General features: G+C 41.6%; 1 protein-coding gene and 1 long non-coding RNA gene across 5 annotated transcripts in view; one reads left to right on the top strand and one right to left on the bottom strand.

Moving 5' to 3' along the window:
- The window catches only part of LOC134294804 (leucine--tRNA ligase-like), a 56,541-nt gene that overhangs the window by 11,964 nt on the left and 18,993 nt on the right, over positions 1-25,584 (bottom strand). For all 4 annotated transcript variants that reach the window (XM_062966532.1, XM_062966533.1, XM_062966534.1 and 1 more), the window contains 7 exons: positions 19,167-19,282; positions 17,750-18,033; positions 12,961-13,059; positions 10,956-11,093; positions 4,730-4,833; positions 4,431-4,613; positions 1,280-1,346 (listed from right to left, as the gene is read on the bottom strand). In XM_062966532.1, the coding sequence (XP_062822602.1) occupies positions 1,280-1,346; positions 4,431-4,613; positions 4,730-4,833; positions 10,956-11,093; positions 12,961-13,059; positions 17,750-18,033; positions 19,167-19,282 (991 nt within the window). The remainder of the gene's footprint in view (positions 1-1,279; positions 1,347-4,430; positions 4,614-4,729; positions 4,834-10,955; positions 11,094-12,960; positions 13,060-17,749; positions 18,034-19,166; positions 19,283-25,584) is intronic.
- Positions 11,048-13,239, top strand: LOC134294805 (uncharacterized). The gene is made up of 2 exons (XR_010001492.1): positions 11,048-11,155; positions 13,160-13,239. It is a non-coding gene; the product is annotated as an uncharacterized LOC134294805 (long non-coding RNA).

Raw genomic sequence — 25,584 nt, 5'->3', positions numbered from 1 at the left:
TTGGCACACAACTAAACACCCCAGAAATATAAAACTTGACAACACAACACAAAAGCCTTGCCTCCCGGTTGTAACAACACAACTACACCACAAAACCACAATCTGGACCCACAAAACTCACAACAACGCATCGTGACTATAACACAACTAAACGCCCCAGAAATACAAAATTTGACAACACAATGCAAAAGCCTTGCCTCCCAGTTGTAAGAACACAACCACAACACAAAACCACAATCCGGACCCACAAAACTCACAACAACACATCATGACTATAACAACACAACTAAACGCCCCAGAAACACAAAACTTGGCAAAACAATGCAAAAGCCTTGCCTCCCAGTTGTAACAACATAACCACACCACAAAACCACACTGGACCCACAAAACTCACAACAACGCATCATGACTATAACAACACAACTAAATGCCCCAGAAATATGAAACTTGGCAACACAACATAAAAGCATTCCCTCCCGATTGTAACAACACAACCACACCACAAAACCACAATCCGGACCCACAGAACTCACAACAGTGCATCGTGACTATAACAACACAACTAAACACCCCAGAAATACAAAACTTGGCACACAACTAAACGCCCCAGAAATACAAAACTTGACAACACAACACAAAAGCCTTTTCTCCCGGTTGTAACAACACAACTACACCACAAAACCACAATCCGGACCCACAAAACTCACAACAACGCATTGTGACTATAACAAATACAAAATTTGACAACACAACTCATCCACCTCCCCAATCACTACATTCACACTTGGCCTCCAAAAAAACAATTACAATAATAACAATGACAACAACAACAATAAGAATCTACACCATCACAGGCAAGAAGCAGTCAGGCACTGAGGCTGAGAAGCCAATCAGTGCTACACTGGGCCTCCAAAAACGAATACAGTAGCATCTAACTTATCCAGCCTTCATGACCACTACAGCAACAACAATAATAAACACCTACACAGGCAAAAAAAAAGACTATTGTACCACAATAAGATGTAACCGCACTCAGCAGAATCAGACATCACGATTAACAACAAACCAAAGACAACAGGGATCTCAAGCAATTATCAATCAACACAAAAATTGAAGAAGGTAACAGACTTCAAATACTACTACTAATGTGAGTATAAAGAAGGGTGGAGGTCACAGCATAAATACAACGTAATGTAAACTGACCAACACCACCAGACTCAGCCACAGCAACGCGTGGCCGGGCACAGCTAGTTATATTATATATTAATATATTCCTCACCTGCCACCCGCCGGCCTGGGCCTCCCTTTCTGGGCCAGGAACTCGTCCAGCTGCCGCCTCCGCTCCGCTGGGGAAGGAAGAGATCCAGGCAGGTCAGGACTCTGACGCCCATCCTCCCCAGGAAACCAATGGGAGCCATACAGGCGCTCTGCACATGCTCTGGGGCGCCCTCGCACTTACCTGCGGCGGCATTCTCCTCAGCAGAGCGGCTTGGCTTGGGCCTTTCCCTTTCTGTCTGTCTCCCTCCGAAGCGGAGGCTCCGAGACCAAGCAGACATGGCGGCAGCCGTTGCTCTTTGGCCCCGCCCCGCCAAGATTCAAATGGCCCAATCAGACACGAGGGGCGTGGTCACAGAGGGTGAAGGGAACGCCCCTCAGCAGCATCAGAGGAGAAAGGAGGCGGGGACTCATAGCTCCCTCCCAATCAGAGACGAGGGGCGGGCCATAGAGGGGGAAGGGAGCACTTGTCAGCGGCATCAGACAGAGAAGGGGCGGAGCCTCACAGCAACGTCCCAATAAGAGTCGAGGGGCGGGGCCACTCCAAGTGGAAAGGGGGCAGAGCATCTCAGGCAAGTCCCAATCAGAGGGTGAGGGGCGTGGCTACACAGGGGGAAGGGAACGCCCCTCAGCAGCATCAGATAAGAAAAGAGGCGGAGACTCATATTGACATCCCAATCAGAGGCTGGGGGCGTGGCTACACAGGGGGAAGGGAACGCCCCTCAGCAGCATCAGATAAGAAAAGAGGCGGAGACTCATATTGACATCCCAATCAGAGGCTGGGGGCGTGGCTACACAGGGGGAAGGGAACGCCCCTCAGCAGCATCAGATAAGAAAAGAGGCGGAGACTCATATTGACATCCCAATCAGAGGCTGGGGGCGTGGCTACACAGGGGGAAGGGAACGCCCCTCAGCAGCATCAGATAAGAAAAGAGGCGGAGACTCATATTGACATCCCAATCAGAGGCTGGGGGCGTGTCAATACTGGGATGTAATATGTGCCGACAGAATTGGAACACTGCCTTTGCTTTTTTTTTAAAAGGTCATATACACTGTATAATACTTTAATAATCATACAAGCGTAGTGAAATAGAACATTTATCTGGGCAGGCAGCCTGGTTCACTGGAGGGAGCCCAGCTTGAGTACAGTATGGTGATTGGACCATATTTCTACACTAGAATAAGCATGGTGGGAAACCAAAAGGTCTGCAAACCAAAGACCTGACATATGCTAGTACCATTCATGCCATATGTGGCCATTCTCACTGTTTCTTCTGCAGTGGATTTAAAAAAAAAAACATCAGTAGACCAGGAAGAAACTTGCTTACTAGGACCACAGCAAAGTTGTCTGTAGAGTTATTGCCACAAAGAATGGCTTTTCATTGGGGAATGTTTCCCACAGCAGGACTCTTTTGTGGGCAAGCATACACATGAGGAGTTGTTTGTTCAGCTCCACAGTCACACAAGGTGGAGGATTCCTCCAGGTAGTGCCATCTTTCCAGGTTGTCTTTTGATCTGCCCACTCTGCTTCTGAGTCTGTTTAGGGACTTCCAAGTTGCCCATTCTTGGTTTGCCCCTGGAGGCAGACCCTATGGGGGGGGGGGGGGGGCATCCAGTTGGAATTGCCTGGTTTAGCTGCCCAGAGGGCTACTCTTGCTGTTGCTGGGGGAACATCAAGAGGAGTGGTGGTTCTCATGAAGCTTTTCCTTGATGAGTTTACTGGAAGGGGGCTGATAGTCATGCAATATAATATAATATAATATAATATAATAATAATAATAATAATAATAATAATAATAATAATAATAATAATAGGCTCCAAAATGAGTTGAAGGAGAAACACTGGCCCATTTTGTCTCATTTCTACCTGTAACACGTGAACGGAGTCTAGAGGTGCACAGAACAAAGCACACAGTCTAGGGTACCTAGACACATTTGCATGCCTCTATTATGTTTCCTTAAGGGCTGACAAGAACACCTAGAAAACTACTGCAATCCTATTTATTTACCATGTTTAGGTTTCCATGCTGTTGGAATCTTACATGTAATTTGGTATACGAGATGGAACATAAAACTGGCATCTTTGATTTAATTCAAGTGTGAAAACTAAGAAAACCCCCATCTTAGAATCAATCAAACAAGACAAACAGGCCAAATTGTCAGGGACACACCTAAAGAAAAGGCACTTCCACATTTTCTTCTCCAGATGGCATTGACTGGGTGCTAAACTAAAAGGAGAAGTCATTAGCAAGTGCAACTCTTTGCATGGCATTTGAATTTTGAGCACTTCTACAAGAAAAAAAGCAACACGAAACTCTGCCAGCTGTGCTGACACTGCTGATCCCCAGTCTGCCATCTAAACTGGCAAGTACAATTCAACTTTGCCCAAATACTTCGTGAGCACAAAGCTCACTGGATCATCTCTGTGACACGGCAAACAAACTCTCTCTGAAAGCTTCCTTAGTGAAAGTCTTCTGTCTGTGTTTCCTACAGCATCCAAATTTTTAAAAAAATCACATTTAAAAGCAAACATTTTCTCTGTGGCTTTTAAGCTCTGCCAAACACCAATTTACTGTGGAACAAAGCAAAGTCAATCATAAAACAATGTTCTGAAGACTAAAAATAAAGATATGTGGTTAAGTGCCCAAACTATTCATAAATATAATAAATATATATATGAAACAATAAATCAATTAACATTTATAAAGTTTAAAACAACTGCTCTGCTCCTTATCAAAGTTAAAAGCTCTGGAGCGTGGAAGAGTAGTTTAACTGGTCTAAATTATCCAAGTCCCTGAGTTGTTATTCTGCCTGCAGGAGAAAAAGAAATACGATCCAGGTAACTGGACTTGCATTTTTCTTCAGTGGCACTAAAAACAGCTTCAGGGGAAAATGTAGATCAAGGAAATTGCAGACAAAAGTTCCTTCATAGTTCTGAAGACAGCAAGATCTTAAAAACCAGATGCAAATATGATGTAGTTCTATGATGATTCCTGAAGAGCACAGAGAGCAACGATAAAATACAGAAGCAGCAACAATAAAAAATATCTCAAATCAAAAGTTCTGTCCAAAGAGAAAAACCAGCAGGTACATTAATCTGGGACTGTTAAAATACAACAGAAGAACTGGAATGTTGGTATCAGAAAAAGCCTTACTTTTCACATCCCACAAAATGTCTTGCTCCGGAGGTGCAGCAAATAGGATGTAGAGTCGGACTGTGTCAATTCCGTATTGCTGGACCATTTCTTCAGGCTCTATGCCATTGTGCTTAGATTTACTCAATTTTTCCCACATCATCTCCAGATTTTCTTTGGTTTTAATATGAACAGGTTCAGGACCTAAACATAGACAAGAGTAGGAATCCTTTTGAAGTAAAATTGAATTACCAAGCAGAAAATAATACACAAAGTTGTAAAGTTAATGAATAATGGTTGTCAGTCACAACTTCACTTACCAGTAAGGTCAACTTCTCCTCTCTTCAAATATTTACCAGTTGTTGTTAGTCTGAATGTTCGATTCTTGATAAGGCCTTGAACTAAGAGCTTGTGAAAAGGCTCTCTAAGGACAGAGAAATAATTATGTTGAAATTAACCGCCAAAATGTGTTTTAAGCATATTGTAATCCTATACACAGCTCTTTCCCAGAAGTGGCTTTACCTTATATTTGGCCTTCTTTGGACGCAACTGCATCAACCAGGCAACAAACATCCACAAAAGCATGCAGAAGAAAGCCATCAGTGCTCTGTGGGATGCCTAATCATCATCCGTGCCTCAAACCAGTTCTATGATTACCTATGTAATCATTTGCATAGCAAAACAACTTTCTTCAATATTGGCTGGAACTGCATTAAATAGTCAGTGTAGATGGAACCACTGACTATTTAATGGAAGGAAACTTTTGCATGGATGTTCTTTACAAAGCAGAGGTGGTAAACTGTGGCACTCCTTCTAAATAGGATAGTAAAGAGCAAGGGTTGATGGCAAGTGCAATCCAATCATATTAAGGGCTGCCATTCTTAGTGCAGCATGGGTCAAAACAGAATTTCTAAAGGGATCTGACTCAACAGGGTAGTTCAGGCGAGGAGCTATTCCTTATATGAACTTGAAGATGGAGTCTTCTCCAGCTCTGCAATGTTCTCCCTTCTAGCACAAAATCACACCTTGCTGATATCAATCAAGACTTTTTTTATTGACCTAGACCTTTTAAATATTTTGCTCCAGGGCTGCATTTTAACTGGAATAATACTGGGCCTATTATAGTATAATTATAAAAAAATAGATGTCTGAAATATTTGAAGAATCAACAGATCATCTGTTTCTGTGCCCAGCTGCTGCATCTTCACCTCATTCTTTCACAAACAGTATTATTAGCAAAACATAAAAAGGGGACTTGATTCACCCAACATGGAAGCAACCAAAATCTATTCTTGTTAAGTTTAGCTATTGCAGATAGTATGTTCCATTGTAAGGTTGGAAACATTATTTTCTGTACCACAGTTCTTACAATCCCACAGTCAGGATGGTTATTGGCCACACTGAGGATCCTGGGGACTGTAGTGCAGTCACTTTTCCATTAATAGGAGTGAGAGGTGGGTAGTCTCAATGGTTGCAAGGAAGGACAGGACTAAGGACTGAAATCCAGAAAATATGAGAGTGAATCCTGATCCTGCATTCCCACATCATCCCAATAGTTTAGGAACAACAGCAGCACAACTGTAGGTGTTGACAGGCTCCTGCAGTAGAAGTCAGGAGTTTTTTCAGACAGAGCTCTCCCAAATGAAGACAACACATTGCAGAATATTGGTGGTGATATGATGGCCTGGTTCCATTCTGAATTCTTCAGGAAGGATACAGAACTCAGGATGTGTAGTGTGTCCCAGAAAGGAGAAAAGGCTTCACTTAGTCCAAAGAGCTTGGAGCAATCCCCTGGTTCTGCAATTCCATCTCAATTCTACTTGCTACACCATTAACTAAACCATCTTTAGAATCTAGTGATAATTCACAGGGTTAGCTAAGCATTAGGTAGAGTCAGCTGGCTGCCTTCATGGCACTTTATGGTTATCATAAAAGGAAGTAAATTGTTAGTTGTTCAATTTGCTAATAATGTATTTTTACAGACATAGTTTGAAGAGATGCTCTGGGGATTTTCTGCTTTGTCTACCAAAAAAACATGGTTGGTTTTGAGTGCTACATATTTCCATCTAGGTGAATAATACTATCTTTTGACTTGTTCACAGCTGCATGGTATACGGTAGACTCCTACACAGGGACCACCAAGTGTAGCATTGCCCAAACACGAATCAAGGAATATGAAAGGCACTACAGACTAACTCAACCAGAGAAGTCAGCCATAGGAGAGCATTGATGCATCAACCTGGACACAACATATTATTTGAGAACACAGAAATGCTGGACCACTCTAACAACTACCATGTCAGACTACATAGAGAAGCCATTGAAATCCACAAGCATGTGAACAATTTCAACAGAAAGGAAGAAACCATGAAAATGAACAAGATTTTACTACCAGTATTAAAAAAAACTCTAAAATCAGGACAGTAAATAAGGAACAACACTCAGTAAATAGGGGAATTCCAGACAGGAAACAATCAGGGCCAGCTAACACTTCCCAACAAAGGATTCCCTCAGTCAGGCTTTGAAGCTGAAAGGCCATTCAATCCTAATCAAGGTGGCAAGTGGTAACATTCACACTGCCTCAAACAGGCAAGAGTTCTTTCTCCTACCCTGAACATTCCATGTATATATACAGTACCCCACTTGCTTAGTTTCCAACAGACTTCACAATCTCTGTGGATGCTTGCCATAGATGTGGGCAAAACGTCAGGAGAAAATATCTTGACTTAGCTCTAAATTCCTTGCAGTACCTTCCTCTCAGTGGACAGAACCACCCCAAATGCTAACCAACACATTCATATGGCCCTCCTGTATATTACACAAGGAGAGCAGAGTTTCAAAGAAATAACTTTTGAGGGTGTGCAATGATGATGGAGACACTCAGGAAGTAGAAGTCCAAAAAATAACTTTCATCTCTGGCACAGAAATTGCTCAGCACGGCTCCTTCTCATGCTGCTTCAGCTCCTACACTGTACAAGAAATGCCTTGAATTCGTTTGACATCCCTACTTTGTGGCAGATGACCACACAGAGCTCTCTTTACCTTTTGCCACATGATCATGCAAAATCAAATGATTTGAGACACTATTTTCTGCCTCAGCAGAAAAATTGGGGAGGGAGGGAAAAAAGGAAATGATATCATCTCAGAATATTAATTGTTTAACTGTCACTGATTGTTTGATGCTATGTTACTAAAATCCTATGTATTACTTGTATTTAGAATTGCTACTATAAATGGAGGAACTTTTCTTGTTGTTTACAAAGGGAATGCCTTGCCACTTAAAATAAATGAAATTAGTTGAAATCGTTCTTGACCTACATGGGGAATCAGAATGTTTATAGATAGAAGTTAATTTTTCCAGAATATTTATTCTTTCATCCCCATTCACATATGTTACCATGTTGATATAAGCAGAGGTTTTAGTCTGTTTGCAGAGACAGATGCTATTACTAGTACACAAAATATTTTACCATCTATGGTGGATTTTAAAAATACTCCTTTGTTAAGAATAGAAGTTGTGAGTTGGGAAACAAGAAGAGAAAACAGCCAAGAGCTTAGAAAAGTCTGGAAGCACGCAATTCTAAATCACAGCTTTCTGCCACAGTTCTCCCTCTTCTAAATTTTACTGCCAATTATTCATTAAGAGATTTGCAGCAATAGCTCCCTCTCATGGCCACAGATGGAGCCATAAACTCTAAGTCACATAATGGCTTTGTCACATACAAGCTTGCTTTAGATGTTGCTCCTTTATTATACCACACTACAATGTGAAGCACAATTTTAGTTTCTGCTATGTTTTGTAACAAGTCACACCATCCATCACCCAGCTCATTTTGTGCTAATGCACTTCTCTGTGTTCTTCTCAAGGCCACTTCTCATCTCAATTAGAGCAGTCCCATTGAAGAAAGGTCAGGTGGGTGTGTATGTCTCTCAAGCAATGCTTTTCATTACTGCCCTGTGGCAGAGACTGAAGAACAGCCAAGAGCAAAATAAGATAGACTATCAGTTTCAAAGAGCAATGGAAGCTACTATGGTACAATTCCCAATTCAGAACTGCCATCATGATATTTTGCCAATCTACAGCAGAGGGATATAGAAAGTGAGCTCATCCCTTCCACCAGTCCTGTTGAAAGACCAGCTTCATCAGCTTTCTCCTCTCTTTAAATTGTTCCATTTGTAATAGCTCATAACTGTTATTATATTTTGTGTGTCTGATGACCTTTCTATACTGCCCTGTATCCCAGGATCTGATCCCAGATTATCTGCTTTAAAGAATTATATGAGTCTCCACTACCAGATAATCTGAGACAAGCAGATAATTTGAGATCACATCTTGGGATATAGGGGCAGCGTGGAAGGGCCCTAAGTTTGTTTTCATTCATTTTCCCTCCTCTTCTCCTTTTCTGCCATGTATTTTAGATTAAAAGCCTATGTATATCAGTTACTCTGGAAACATGTGAGGCTAAAGAAGAGGGCAAAAATCCTTTAAGCAAACAAACAAACAAACAATGTAAATGCAGGGAGATGGAAAGTCTCACCCTGTGAATCTCTTCAATCTGTTTATGTAACTTGTACTTCCATTTACTTTTCCCTAATTCCCTTTTCATTCATGAGGTATACAGACAGAGGGAGATGCATCAGACCATATATTTTTCAGACTGCTGCCTCTGAGTATAGTGTTTTTGCAAGTATTCCACTGACTATCTGGTTTGCTTGTTCCCTTCCTGACAACAATGGCCTCCTACACTTTGGCATAATGGTAAAGCAATCTGAAATGGATAAAATCTCATGCCTCTAAGCTTAAATCACATTGCCAACTCCCAGACAGAGTTTCACTGGGCCAGTGGTTCAGACACATTTTTTCCAATGCAATTCCTGGGTGTGGATGTCTAGTGATATTACACGTTAGACAGATCAACTGGGTGGGCAGAGAAGGATGTTATGCTCTGACTACTCATCACACATGGGGGAGGAATTTGGGTAAGAGTCGGAATGATATAAAGGCTATGGTAACAATGAACAATGTTAATGAATAATATACTTTGTATATATAGGAAGGTGACTAAATTTTATTCCTTAACTATAAAAATAAATGATTTTAAAAAATTAGATGCAAACTGCAGTTTGGAATGTGACATTTTAGAAAGTGTTAAGTTACATTGTTCTGATAATCTAACAGGTCATTGCTTGTTAGTGCAGTCCAAAAAGTAATTTACTACATTACCACATTTCTGTGGCTGTTACCATTGTGATACTGATATCTTCCCTCTCTGAACACCATAATTCTCAGAAGGCTCTCTTACATGGATTCCTATCCCCCAACCACCTTATATAACAGGCAGATTCCACGAGGACTGCATACAGATGCTCTGGGCAGAGATGCCGAATAGTAACTCCCTCTTCCTTCCTCAGTTCGCTCTCCTCCAAATGATTGCTGCAAATCTCATGCCTGGTTCGATTTCAGGCATGTGGAGAAAACTCCTTCCTATTCCAAACTCTTTCACAGCTTGTTCTAATCCTGCCAGTTCAAGAGAACATTCTGTGCTGCTGTTTGGGGAAGCCAACCTATAGTAAGGCACCCTCCACTCCCATCACTCAGAATGATTTTCTCTTTTGGAGCTGCCTGAAGCAGTATCTTTCACTTGGTAGAGAACTGATGAAGGCAGAAACTTTAAAGTTATCTTTCAAAATTTCCACCTAACTGGACCCAACAGTCCTGTTCATTTTTGCAGTGTGTTTCCTCCTTTACGTCTCCACATCTCTCTCTACCCACTCCCCTCATCCAAGCCTTCCTTCCTTCTTGTTGGTTCTTCTGCTTTTCATTAAATGGCTCCAAATTCCACAGATAGCATAAGGCAGCCACTCATATGACCCTTCCTCTTTGACCTCTCATTTCTCAGACTGAGGCAGAAAACATTCAGTAAGACGCAAAAGTTTTATTACTATGTGTAACTGAAAGTTACTGGATTATATCCCTGACCATTAAAGGCAAGAGATTAAACTACTCCAGCTCATTACTTCAAGATATACTAAGTCATCAAAGTAACTTGATAACAAAATGCAACAAGTTATCAAAGTAACTGGTTTCTAGTCAAGCTTGATTTGTGTTGTTTCAAAAGGCACATATTACTTGTAGCAAATTACTGACAACTTGCTACAAGTAATATGCTCTTTGAAACAACACAAGTCAATATTGACTAGAAAGATTACTATGAAACTGAAAAATAGAGGTATGTGTTGTTGCTATGGGAGAAAGAAAAAAAATTTGATATACATTTTTCAGTGAACCAACTTAAGCGCATTTCCCAAAATAATAGAGATCAGAAATCCATTATTCTTTTTGCAACACACTTCATGACTCTAAAACTGTAGCAGAATAGGTTGGGACTAACTCATCCCTACATTATCATGCCCAGTGTTCACACAGCCTAAGACTATACAAAGTATATTTGATAACCTGCTTTCTTTATGAAGCTTTTGTTGTATTTGGAGCAGAATGTCTGTTATTTCAGGGCTCACTTTGGCTATTATGGTTGTCCCACTTACCTATGCTTAGTCATCTTCTGATCATGGCAAAAATGATTAATGAACCTGGCGTAGTACAAATGCATCACTGCATGTTCCTTTCCTCCAATGTACAGATCCACAGGCATCCAATGATCTGCCAAGTCTTTGTCAAATGCTCTGTTAGCACAAAACCAGGAAAAATCACCCACAGATGAAAATATGATCAAGAAAGATGAGAAGTAAGTATTGCATTTAGACTGAATATATACTGAAGAGGACTGGCAAACCGACAGAGGAGGCTTACAATTAAATGTTAGCATTAGGGAGCAACCTGGTGTTATGACATTAGAACAAAATCTATTCCAAATGTTCAATGGCTAATGAAATCTGAACTGTTGGACCACAAAATCCAATCTTTCCATTGTCTGTGTTCACAAAAATCAAGAACATTAGACAGTTATTTGAAGGTTGCACAGGAACACATAAAGGCAAGGAATATACTGTACTGGCAGAGGAGAAGGGTGATAGAAAAATCAAATAGAAATGCATTTATTGTCTAAAAACTACAAAGCTATTCCAAGGTAACCATTCCACTTAGAATGAAAAAAAAACTTTCATTTTTAAAGTATAGCAACAGGAAAAGCAAGCCAATACCTATGTTTAGAGTTGAAACAGATCAATATAAACAACAATCTTAAATAACCTCAAGTTTATTTCAAAAAAGTGTAGCAGTAAATATAAGTAAACAAGTGCAAATGTAACAGTAAATTTTGTTTGGCTTTTGAGCTGCTAATGCAAACAGTGTAGTATTTGTGTAATACTAGTGGATTTGTTGCTAAATAACATTAATTTTTTCCTCATTCCTAGTTAGAATTCTTGTCAAAATACCAACAAGAAGCCTTTCTCCAAGGATTAAACGGTCAGCAAGATGCAGTTAACAAGTTCTTGCAGACAGAGAGCCACAAATACACATAGCTCAAGAACAGTTTTTGCATATCTTTCATGCAAACCAACAGAGGCAGAGTTTGAAAACAGGAGGCAGAAAACCACTTTCATACATTATATGATTAATGTAATAATGATGCTGATATTATTCCAGACTATGACTATTTTTTAAAAAAAATGGTATACCAAATTTGACTGCATATGAGCCTATTTAACTCTTAATTGTAAGTCACCTCTGGCATATAAATGGTTTTGGCTCAGCAGAAATCAATTCAAATTACAATGGCATGTTTAAATCCACTTGTTTTAGATCAATTCTCATCAAATACTGCAAGACTTTGCTTTTGAGTAAGTAGGCAGAGCATTCTGCTATTATTCATTATAATGCCACATTTCTTACCTTAGCTATGTTTCTGTTTTTAGTTATTTATTCTTCACAGCGTACACTTGACAACTGTGATTCTGGTATAAACCAATTTCAAATGACGCATGTGAACATGTGCTCAGATCTTTAAAAAATGTATATGTGCATGTCTGGACCCTGCTTAACTTCCAAGAGAAGGCAGGATAGTTCCTCCATTGTGGCAGCACTTCTGGCTTTTTAAAATGTCTGGTGGCAGCCAGGAGTGACTGATCCCTAAAAGAGGTATTGGTGCTTTCCCTTCTCCCTGAAATTACCCCTGACCTATTTACAGGTCATAAAAAATCCATAATTTTTTCCCTTGACCAAAAATTGCAAGATGAAGGTTGGGAAGGGAATTGATTAGAAAGCTTTTCAGGTCCTGGGAGGTTTTGACAAGCTATAACATGCCTTCCAAGGTTATGAACAGATTTGTATGATGACATCAGAAGCTGCACTAAATGATATATTTTTAAAAAGCCAGCCCTTTAATTCTATTGTGTGTGAGGAAAGGACAAAAATGACAAAATCACAGAAGTTTCCCTTCCAGGAATCCTCATTCCATTGTGTTCTGTGTAAGCTAGAGACAAAAGGAGTATTCTAGTCTTTTCTTCCAATCCAGGCAATGCAGGACAGGACCAGCTAATAGGATTACAGGTAAAGCTGACTGACAGAAAACAGGACTTTGAAACTACTTACCTCTCAGTGTTATGGGGATCAGTATATCTTAAATAATACCAAGCTGAATCAACAAATGTATCCATGGTATCTGTTTCTCTCCTTGAAGGTTTCTTGCATCTGAAGAACAAAAAATATCATTATTATTATAATCAGGGTTCCACTGAGATAGACGCTATTAGGGTAGAAATTTTGTTATGGGTTGTTGTGTGTTTTCCAGGCTGTATGGTCATGTTCCAGAAGCATTCTCTCCTGGCGTTTCACCTACATCTATGGCAGGCATCCTCAGAGGTTGTGAGGTTTGTTTATATGATTTTCTACTATTGTTCCCTGGAGACTACATTAGAGCCAATGTGTCTAAAACAAATCTTGGATTCTTACTTATTTCACAAATATGGCTTCTAACCAAGCATGTGAAAATGAGGCTTCACAGGTCTTGGCAGAGGCGAAATCCACAAGTCTGTACTTTTCAAGTCAATTGACAATACAGGGTCATAAAAAAGAGCCACTCAAGAATTTCTGTTGTAATTACTGTTTAAAACCAGCCCTCTGTTATTTTCCTTCCTAAACTTCCTACAATTGGGCCACAAATGGAGAAAAGACATTATAAGCACTGTCATTACCACTACTTTTTCAGTGTGGATTCAATGATTTTCAGACCTTCTATTGCCAAACCTCAAAATTTTCTAGGAGCCACAATCCTTTCCTCCTTTTATCAGTATTCCAATGCAGCTGCCAAAAACTCAAAAGAATGGCAATGTGTACTGTTTGTTGGAAAATTGATATAGAAACAAAAGACTGCTGCCAACCAGATCTCTGAAACTTATCAGTGAGCCATCAAAGTCAAAATGTATCATGTTACTTAAGATTTGGCTTCACTGTATCAGGATTATAATCGTGCATATAGAGTTATAAAATATCACGTATAGGTCCCAATAAAATCAATGTGAAAAATGAAGTTCTACAGTCCAGGTTCTGATTTTTGGTAGTTACACAGTTACAAGTTTAGCTCTTTAACTATATACTTTTATTCTTGACAATCTTTTGACCTTATAACCCCCTTCTGAAATCTCAAATGAATATGGGCTAGTTGTAGTTTCTCAAAGAATTCTATATGAATGGTAGAATCACAGAATCGTAGAATCGTAGAGTTGGAAGAGACCTCACAGGCCATCCAGTCCAACCCCCTGCAAGAAGCAGGAAAATCTCATTCAAAGCACCCCCGTCAGATGGCCATCCAGCCTCTACTTAAAAGCCTTCAAAGAAGGAGCCTCTACCACACTCCGGGGCAGAGAGTTTCACTGCTGAACAGCTCTCACAGTGAGGAAGTTCTTCCTAATGTTCAGGTGGAATCTCCTTTCCTGTAGTTTGAATCCATTGTTTCGTATCCTAGTCTGCAGGGCAGCAGAAAACAAGCTTGCTCCCTCCTCCCTATGACTTCCCTTCACGTATTTGTACATGGCTATCATGTCTCCTCTCAGCCTTCTCTTCTGCAGGCTAAACATGCCCAGCTCTTTAAGCCGCTCCTCATAGGGCTTGTTCTCCAGACCCTTAATCATTTTAGTCGCCCTCCTCTGGACGCTTTCCAGTTTGTCAACATCTCCCTTCAACTGCGGTGCCCAGAATTGGACACAGTATTCTAGGTGTGGCTGACCAAGGCAGAATAGAGGGGGAGCAGGACTTCCCTGGATCTAGACACTATACCCCTATTTATGCAGGCCAAAATCCCATTAGCTTTTTTCGCCGCCGCATCACATTGTAGGCTCATGTTTAACTTGTTGTACATAAGGACTCCAAGATCTTTTTCACACATACTGCTGTCGAGCCTGGCGTCCCCCATTCTGCATTTCATTTTTTCTGCCTAAGTGGAGTATCTTGCTTTTGTCCCTGTTAAACTTCATTTTGTTAGTTTCGGCCCATCTCTCTAATCTGTCAAGATCGTTTTGAATTTTGCTCCTGTCTTCTGGAGTGTTAGCTATCCCTCCCAGTTTGGTGTCATCTGCAAACTTGATGATCATGCCTTCTAACCCTTCATTTAAGTCGTTAATAAAGTTGTTGAACAGAACCGGGCCCAGGACGGAACCCTGCGGCACTCCACTCGTGATTTCTTTCCAAGATGAAGAACAACACAAAACTGAGTTACATAATTCAGGATTAGAAGAGGAGCTGAAAATAGAAATGTTTACTCTTGTTTTAAAACACACACAAACTTTCATATAGATAGATAGCACTCAGTTAACCGGCACCCATGGGAATTGTTAGATGCCAGATAGATGTAGTTTCTGGTTGCTATACCATACTATAACCTCTGTATTGACTTGATATTAATATGATCAAGGGTCTGGGGAACAAGCCCTATGAGGACCGGCTTAAAGAGCTGGGCATGTTTAGCCTGCAGAAGAGAAGGCTGAGTGGAGACATGATAGCCATGTACAAATATGTGAGAGGAAATCATAGGGAAGAGGGAGCAAGCTTGTTTTCTGCTGCCTTGTGGATTAGGATGCGGAACAATGGCTTCCAACTACAGGAAAGGAGATTCCACCTGAACATTAGAAATAACTTCCTCACTGTGAAACCTGTTCAGCAGTGGAACTCTCTGCCTGGTGGAGGATTCTTCTTTGGAGGCTTTTAAGCAGAGGCTAGATGACCATCTGACGGGGGTGCTTTGAATGCTTCTTGGCAGGGGGCTGGACTGGATGTCCATGAGGTCTCTTCCAACTCTATGATTCTATGAATATTGAAATATAGTAATTAAAATAAATTAAAACAAATAAAAGACAAACTTAACTTAATGGAACACAGTTTTACTGTCTTATAAAAACACTGAAATGTGGATGTAGTATTACTTGTACATTTTTTGTTTTGTTTTTTGTTTTGCTGGTTGCTTGAGAGTTTGGGTTGCTTGGATTGTGGTTAACTGAGTCTACTGTATTAAAATCTGCTATGTGGTTTTGCTCCACAGAAACAGGAATGAAACCACAAATTTAATCTCTATGCCTGTAATTTTTAAAAAATCTAATAGTTTTCAAAAACATATAGTGGTAGATAGAATATAAGATATATTAGAATAAATGCCTCCAACTGGCTTTCTATAGTCAATGGAATGAATAGGAATAGGGATCCTATCGTGCAATGACATATGTATGTTCTGAATTAGAATAGTTTCAAGACAGTCAAGACTTAGTTTTACCATTAAGTCAGATATGCTAAAAATAACTGAGAATACGAGAACAGACTGGGCAACCAATATGTCAGGACTGCTTTGATTGTATTTTCCTGCATGGCAGGAGATTGGACTAGATGGCTCTTGTGGTCTTTTTCAACTTTTATGATTCTAACTCTTGATGACAGCAGCCCACTCTTTATGGGCTCCCCAATGATATTGAGAATAACTGTTATTACCTTAAAATATCTCAGGGTACAAATATGGCATTGAGAGCAATTCTGAGCCCCATTAAGTCCTACTATTCTCAGACAATACTGATATCAGTGACAATCCTTTGCTCTGGTAAATTTTAATCATATTAAAAATAAAGGCAAACAGTGCAAGGAATTGTTTGTGTTGAAATTTGCTAGTATTTGAGTTCTTTTTTACCTCAAATGCCTTTGGGAACAACAACAAGAAAATGAAACTGGGAGTCTCCTAAGCCACAGTGCTGATACACCTCATGCCAAGATGCAATCATTTCATTTGTGCTTGAATGTTCAGAGAAAAGTGGGAGTTTTACTGCAACTGCGAGAATGGCTTGAGATCACTTACAGTTCCAGCAAAGCAGCCTAATGATATAGAAATCACCATGCCAGCTCTGCTGAGAGCAATGTTCCATTATTTGCAGGATGAAGAAAAAGTCTCCCTAGGACAAGGATACATTCCAATACTTCCCGCGTACCATGCCCACAGCCATAGATGCTACAAAGAGAACAGCTCCACTTTCCTCACTGAATAGGTAGTTCTCTCAATCTGAATTAGTCTGTTAGCTGAGCAAACAGCAGAAGCCTTAAATTTGGCCAGAAAAAAATCCCTTTCTGATTCAAAGAGTTGCCTGCCATAAACAACATAGAGCTCAGATTTATGCTGAAAAGCACCTGTCTCCAAGTGACTTTGCACATTGTAATTTTCCAATGTAGAGATAATCTTCTGGTCTACAGAACAATAACTTACTGATGCCTGATCTGCAGCAAAATAAATCATAAACGATGTTTACTATGTGATATCTTTAAAAATTACAGCAGCCTTAATTCTAGACTCATACAAGTACTTTAAGAAAGGGAACAAGAATCCCTTGTTTCTTTGGTGAGCGACAGAAGAATAAAAGAGGTCTACAGATTTTAAATTGTGCTTAGGATTGTGATATAATCTTGAACTGAGAGAGAAAGAAAATGGACTTTAACCCTCCAGAAAGCCCCTATATCCTACCATACTAGCTGAGCTCAGGAGTGGCAAAACCAAAAACAAAGTCATAAATTTTGGGTATTTTTTTCTTGTTAGAAAATAATCTGGTACACTAGAAGAAACTGCTTTGATTGTGGGTAGTATTTTCTGTCTTCTGTCTTAAACACTAGCCACTGTCTAAAGCAAGGGCTCAAAAAAACACAATTATTCACAAATTATGGCCTGAAGATAAGTTTCATAACTTGAATCTTCTTTCCCCTCACCCCAAACAGCATATTCAGACATTATACACAATACAATAATGAACAGAATTTTAAAAAGTTCTAAGTCTGAAAGGCATGAAAAGCTATTTCAAATAGTTAAAATGATACATTCCAAATTAGATTTTTTAACCAATATATAACACAATGTACTCACTTTGGACAACAGCAGTTGACCCAATCTGAAATTGAAGCTAATGGTGAGCCACCCTTGCCTGTAAAGGATGCAATATTTGGCAACTGTACAGGTAAATCCTCATACGGCACAGGCACAGGACCACAGGACTGGCAATGAATAACTGGAATAGGTGTTCCCCAATAACGTTGTCGGGAGATCAGCCAATCTTTCAATTTATTACTTGTTAGGTATACTCCTACTCCTTTATTTTTGGCTTGCTCAGTGATTGCATTTAACGCTTGTTGTCTACTCATACCTGTGAACTGGTAAAAAGAAAAGATTAAGAGCATAGTAAGTACACTGCACTAATTAAGCTATTGGAGTAGTCCAAGTCATGTCCCTACCTATGGGAAATATTCTTCATCCACTTGTACAAAATACAACTATTCATGTGTGAGAGAAAAAGTCAGTGAGGTGAAATGCCATGACTGTCTTTTTTTCTTTGCCTGCTGGTTCCAAAAACAGAAACTAGGCCCCTCCATTCACACAAGCCATAAACATAAATCAAAGCAACAAAGAGGTAAAATAAATTGCTGGTAGAAAATTGTAGTCCATGCTACCTCTGGTTTAACAATATAGTATTTTTTGTGGTTGCTGTTTTTATAATGCACCTTCAAGTGAATTTTGATTTGTTGTGACCCTGTCTTAGGGTTTACTTGACAATACTGATTCAGAAGAAAATTTGTCATTGACTTCCTCTTAGGGCACATCCACATTTAATACAATTTCAAACCAGTAGTGAGGAAAGTGACTTAGGGCCCTTCCACACAGCCCTATATCCCAGAATATCAAGGCAGAAAATCCCACAATATCTGCTTTGAACTGGGTCTGCTTTGAATCTGAGTCCACACTCAGATAATGTGGGATTTTCTGCCTTGATATTCTGGGATATAAGGCTGTGTGGAAGGGCCCCTGTAACTAATTTTGAAGCCTGGATAATTACAGAAACTGCAGAGCAGTAATGTGCATTAAGAGCTTTCTTTCACGTGTTTTTGTGAGGGGTTTTTTTCTGACACAGCTAGCTTCAAACTGTATTAATTGGCCAGTGCAGGTGGACCTTGGCCTGAGAAAGTATGACTTTCCCAAAGTTATGTAGTGGGTTTCTATGTCTGAGGAGAAATTCAAATGCTAGTCTCCCAAAGTCCTTACACAGCACTCGGAGAACTACACCACACTGGATTTTATTATCCAAATCAACCACATGTAAGCTGCTTTAGCAGCCAAAGAACATGGTGAAAAATTAATGTAATGAACAATAATAATTCTGACTCAGTTTCCATTAGACTTTCCTTCATCTGTTGAAGCATCTCCTTTATACTGATATCCTCTGGAGTCTTCCTAGGCACTGTTAAGGAGCAGGGGTCATAAAAGCAGAAACTCACAGCAATGCACCAACCTCTCCAGAGTGGATCAGTCTCTGTGAGCCATCTGACAGAGTTTCAATAACTTCTTCAAATGACAGGCCCAAACTCCTAGCAACTTTAGCATCATCTGCTTCAGTGCAAGGGATTCCTGGAGAGGGAAAATAAAGGAAAGTATTTCTTAAACAGTTTTTTAGAAACAGAATACATAACTCTGTATAATTTAAAAATTGAAGCTCATTCCAGCAGACTTTCTATTCAGAACTTAGCTGTCAATAGTAACTGCATTCTCTTCATGAATACTTTCAATTTATTTAACCCATATTTTGTTTATTCCTTTCAGCACACAAAAAGAGTCTTAAAATAAAAAATGTTTCCACTCCTATAAAACTAAAACACTTTATGTTCTATCTAATTGTAGCCCTTTGCAGATTAAATTCTTTATGCATTTACAGATTAACTTGGCCTTGTCATTTTTGCGTCATATTCTGAGAAGCCAGGGTTATTTTTTCTCAACCTGATTTTTCTACTGACAATACCTGAGCAGATTAAATTACTACTGTGACATCAGGCTCAAACTATTAATTTGAAGGTTTTCTACTAGATGTTAAGACTCCAGTTATATCCAATTCTATTAAACCAAAGACTAACAAGAGAGTGTGTGTGGGGTGTGCATGTGTGGGTGGAAGTTAAGATGCGTCCATCTAAAACAGCTGTTCCTGCCCTAAATGGCAAACTTGTTTTTGAAATTCTATTCAAGCAACTGGATGAGAGAGGCATGTCAACTGTTTCAGACAATAAGAGCAAACTCTGTCCCAATCAAAATTATGATAAATAAGTGGAATCTGAAACCAATTATGTCAGTGGGGAGTGCTCCTATTCAGAACTGTAGCGAGACGGCCACATCCAGAATATTCCATTATGCTGTCTCGTTCTTGTGGTTTTCCAGTTTATTCCCTGCAAAATAAGTCAGTGTTTTCTGGTCAGTGAATATACTCATGTTTGCTTGGGCTTTTAGAAAAGGTTGTTTAGGACACTTTCTTGGGTAAACTTTTGATATTTTTACAAACCCTGCAGCATTCCAAGATCGTGGTTACAGGAGGCAGCCATGTGTTTATATATGGATGGATTGTCATGGAGCCAATTCCCAGAGCTGAGTCTGCAAGCTCTGGAATTGGAGCCATAACATCAAGCACTCCCCGATAGCTCATGCAGACACCTGGCCGCGGAGCATGGGAACTTTTGGAGTGAGAATCAAAACAGCTTAAATGAATAGTTGGTGTTGTAGGGGTAGAAATGTGAGATGTGGGGTGGAGTTTGGTGATGATATTTACGTGTGATGTGACGTTGTAGCAAAGGTAATAAAAATGATTGTATGTAAACATTATGTCATTCTCGACTTTTCCAAGTCGTGTGTTCTTCAATAAAGATTGGTTTTGATAACAGCTTCTTTTGATCTGTGTTCATGCTGGTCGTTTGAAGTGAGCGTGACATTAAGTCGAGAATCCCATTCTCACCCTCCTGCGGAGTCGCAGTGAAGTGAAAATGAGTGGAGGGGGCGATCGGAGCCCGAAGGGGGCAGAGGGGCCCTTGCCAGATGTTCGGCCGCTGGGAGAGGAAATGCTACAAGCCATCGCTTCCTCTACCGGCTACCCCAGACCGAATGGAGTGACCCAGAGGATCCCCAGAGGAGGGAGAGGCGTCGCAGCGGCTGCAGAGACCGGTTGGGGGTCCGGAGGGAGCACGCCGGAGACCGAGGCCCTACGGTTATCCATCTTGGAGACCAGCCTGTCCCGGCTGTCGGAAACCGTGGGAAGATTGGTGCCATTGTTGGAGGAGAATCTCCAGAGGGAGCCCACCCAATACGGGGCCGAAAGGGAGCCGTGCAAGGAAGAGGCTTGGGGCCGAAGGGGCCAGCGCGCGTCAACGCAGAGCCCAGCGGCAGCAGGCGGCGACGGAGACGAGGAGTACTGGCAGGAGCTGGAGTTCCGAGAAAGGCTGGGGCGCGGCGGGGTCAAAGGGACAGCTCAGGGGAACCTGATGCAACCCCTCCCCAGGCCGCCCATGCAGAGGCAACGGACCACAGAATGGATGCCTGGGAGAGAGGAGCTTAAACTAGAATACGGAGGGGAATCGTCCGAGCTGAACTTTTTCCTCATTGGCATCAGAGGATACATGGAGGACAATGCACACACATTCCCCTCCGAAGGAAGCATGGTTCGGGCCATTGGGAATACCCTCAAAAGAGGGGCGGCCAGCTGGTATGTGCAATTGCATGCCAGGCGCGACCCGTGCTTGAGATCAGTGCCCCAATTCCTAGCTGCACTGGAGAACCGATCCAGAGACCCGCTGGAGCAATTAAGAGCTCGCGACCAATTAAAAGGCATAAAGCAAAGGGACAAGACGGTACCCGAGTACGCAGGAGAATTCCTCCATCTTGCGGAAAGGGTACCAGAGTGGTCCGAAGTGACCAAAGTGGAATTATTCAAAGAAGGACTGCGCCCCGAGATATTCAGCTGGGCAGCGCACAGAGATGACCCGGAGTCGTTACAGGGATGGATTCAGCTAGCAGGGCACGTCGAATCCACCCTGTCCCAAGTGAGGCGCTTTCGGAGCGGCGGCGCCCAGCAGCGACCGGCAGCAAGGGGTCGGGGAGAAACGCGGAAGCAGGAGCGCCCCGGAGGGCGACCCGGGATCCCCTCCAAAGGAGACGACAACAGACCCAAGCCAAGATGCTTTGTGTGTGGGAAGGCGGGCCATCGGGCAGCGGAATGTTGGGCCCGGAAGGGAGAATCGCCCAAACCCACGCCAGCAGCCGGGAGACGAGCGGAGGAGGAGGGGCAAGCCCCAGAACCTCCGGAACAGCTGGTGAGTCAAGACAAACGCATGATGGTAGTGCCAATCTGCTTATCGGGGCTGGAGAGTCGAGCCACTTGCAGAGCATTCGTGGATTGTGGTTGCTCTAGGAACATTATAACTCCAGAATTAGCAGAGGCGCTAAAATGCCAGCAAACTGCACTTAAAGTTCCGATTGCGTTCTCGCAATTGGACGGATCGGTGGCTGCTGGGGAAGTGTCCACGAAGGAAATACAGGGGATCCCATGTAAAATAGGCAAATGGGAAGGAAGAATACCCTTTGTAGTAGCCCCTATTGCCACGTATAATATCATATTAGGGATCCCGTGGCTGGAGCAGGCAAACCCCGATGTAGATTGGAGGGGAAAGAGCATGTCTTTTAAAGAACAACAAACGGAATGGGAGATAGGCAAGATAGCAGAGGAAGAGAGTGAGGGGGATGAGTCGGAAGAATTAAGCCCAGAACTGTTACCCCCGGAATACAGGGACTTTGTGGATGTATTTAATCAAAAGGAAGCAAGTAAATTACCTCCCAAAAGGAATATAGAGGTGGGAATCGAAATAACCCCAGGGGCAAACTTACCAAAACCGAAAGTTTATCCCATGTCTGTTCAGGAAAAGGAGGAATTGAGGAAATATATTGACAAAAATCTGGCGCGAGGTTTCATTAAACCCTCCAACTCCCCTTCAGGGGCCCCCGTGTTATTTAGGAGAAAGAAAGACAATTCTTTAAGACTGTGCATTGACTATCGAAATCTGAATGCAATTACGAAAGATAATAAATACCCTATGCCCTTAGTAAAGGACCTGATTACTGTATTGAAGAAAGGGAGCATATTTACCAAACTTGATTTGATCGAAGCTTATCATAAGTTAAGAATCAAACCCGAGGACACTTGGAAAACTGCATTTTCCTGCGCATTCGGACTTTTTGAATATTTAGTTTTGCCTTTTGGGTTAAAAAACGGCGGCTCGTGCTTCATGCAGCTCATAAACGAGATCTTACGCCCACTGTTATACCGAGGAGTATTCATATTTTTAGATGATATCCTTATCGTGAGCGAGGATAGAAAGCAGCACATTGAATTGGTTCGGGAAGTTTTGCAAAAGCTAAGGGAAACAAAACTGTATGCAAAGTTTTCCAAATGTGAATTCAACAAGGCACAAATTGACTTTTTGGGGTATCGGATATCTCCGGAGGGATTAGCTATGGACCCATCCAAAGTATCGGACGTAAGGGAATGGGGAGTCCCTCAAACGAGGAGACAATTGCAATCGTTCCTAGGGTTCGCAAATTTCTATCGATCATTTATAAAGGGATTTGCGCAACTGGCTGCGCCCCTTACAGAACTGTTGAAAACGAAGGGGAAAGGGGAGACGGCAAAAGTGAAAGCCCCTGGCGCCAAGCTGAATTGGACGCCAGAATGCCAAAAAGCTTTTGAGGCTTTAAAAGAACGCTTTACAGAAGAACCCGTCCTAAAGCACCCGGACATGCAGAGTCCTTTCATAATACATTGTGATGCTTCGGACTGTGCATATGGGGCAGTATTATTGCAAAAGGATCATCAAAATGGAAATTTGAAACCATGTGGATATCTATCACGGAAGTTTAGCGAAACTGAAAAATGTTGGCCCATATGGGAAAAAGAAGCATTAGCCATGCTGAAGGCATTGGAATGCTGGCGGCACTTCCTTGAAGGAAGCAAAATCCCGTTCGAGGTCTGGTCTGATCATAGAAATCTCCAGTACTTAAAGTCCCCGCGAAAATTATCCCCCAAACAAATTAGATGGGCCCAATACTTCAGCAGGTTCAATTTCCAATTGAAGTTTTTCCAAGGGAAACAGAATGTTCTGGCCGATGCCCTTTCACGCATGCCTCAACACGAGGATATAGCCGCAGCAAAGGAAGGGACGGTGTTTTCCAAAAAACAATGGGGGTTAGCAGTCAGCACGAGGGCACAGACAGAAAGAGAGAACTCGGCAGGGGTCAAAATTATCGAAGGGGGCATTTGGGAGAAGGAACTGGCGCAATCATACGAAGGGGACCAATGGATTTTATCCAATGCAGAAAAAGGGGAACAAAAGGGGGGACTATGGTTTGTGAAAAAGAAATTGTACATTCCTGCAATTTTGAGGGCTAAAATTTTGAATCGCTTCCATGATAACCAGAGCGCAGGGCATATGGGAATTACAAAGACGACAAAATCCATAGCAAAACATTGTTGGTGGCCAGGGATGAGAAAGGACATAAAAAATTATGTTACCCAGTGTGATGATTGTGCCATGAATAAGTCGCGGGGGGGGGGGGGGGAGGCCAATGGGACTATTGCAGCCTGTGGCAGAACCTACCAGACCATGGGAATGTGTGGCTATGGACTTTGTGGGGGAATTACCTGTCAGCAAGGGGCATCGTTATATATGGACTGTATTAGATTTGTTTTCTAAACAAGCTCACTTTATAGCGCTGGCAAAGTTACCTTCAGCAGAGAAACTGGCTGACTTGTACATAAATCATATTTACAAGCTGCACGGATGTCCTAGCAGGGTGGTCAGTGACAGGGGTGTCCAATTCACGGCGAAATTTTGGGGAAAATTCTTAGAAATATTAGGGGCAGAGAGGAGCATGAGTTCCGCTTTCCACCCTATGACAAACGGTGCAGTGGAACGTATCCAACAGACACTTGGGCAGTTCCTTCGCATCTACTCAAATAAGAGACAAAACGATTGGTCTAGATGGCTAGCGTTTGCTGAACTAGCCTTTAATTCTACAATCCATTCCGCAACAAATAAAACTCCATTTGAAATAGTTTATGGGCATGAGGTCCAGCCGTTGCCCCAATTGCCAAAGTGGCCAGAGAATGAAGAAACAGGGGTGGGGAAGTGGAAAACTCAGATGCAAGATTGTTGGAGCCAAGTGACTGCATCATTAAAGGAGGCGCACAAAAGGTATAAAACCTTCGCAGATCGTAAAAGAGTGGAGGGAGATAAGTTGGAGAAGGGGGACTTAGTGTGGCTAAGTACAAAAAACATAAAACTAGGTCTGCCCTCGAAAAAGTTAAGCCCCAAATTCATTGGACCCTTCAGGATACAGGAGATCATAAACGCAGTGACTTTCCAGCTACTCTTGCCAAAAAGTCTGGGGAAAATACATCCTGTATTCCATCGCAGCTTGTTAAAAAAGTATATGGGGACTTTAGATAAAATGGATGTATAGTATTCAGGTTTGATTTGTTTCAGAGTCGTGTCGGACGAGGCGCAGAAGAAGAGATCGGCGAAGGGGGGCGCCATGTCATGGAGCCAATTCCCAGAGCTGAGTCTGCAAGCTCTGGAATTGGAGCCATAACATCAAGCACTCCCCGATAGCTCATGCAGACACCTGGCCGCGGTGACATGGATACTACCCTTTTGGTGACATATTGTCTTGGTTTGGGACAGAGAGAAATTAGATGGTTATCAATACTTATGATACTGATATACTGATGTTGTCTCACTCCCATTTGTAAATATAAGTCGTTTGTAAGGCAGATGTTTGAAAGTCGGGGACTGCCTATATTGATTTTGATTTAATAGATATTTCAAATAAAGACCTTGAATGTG

The sequence above is a fragment of the Anolis carolinensis genome, unplaced genomic scaffold, assembly GCF_035594765.1.
Source record: "Anolis carolinensis isolate JA03-04 unplaced genomic scaffold, rAnoCar3.1.pri scaffold_23, whole genome shotgun sequence".
Taxonomy (NCBI): Eukaryota; Metazoa; Chordata; class Lepidosauria; order Squamata; family Dactyloidae; genus Anolis; species Anolis carolinensis.
Note: the sequence above shows the minus strand (reverse complement) of the source record. Positions and strands in the feature narration are given on the sequence as shown.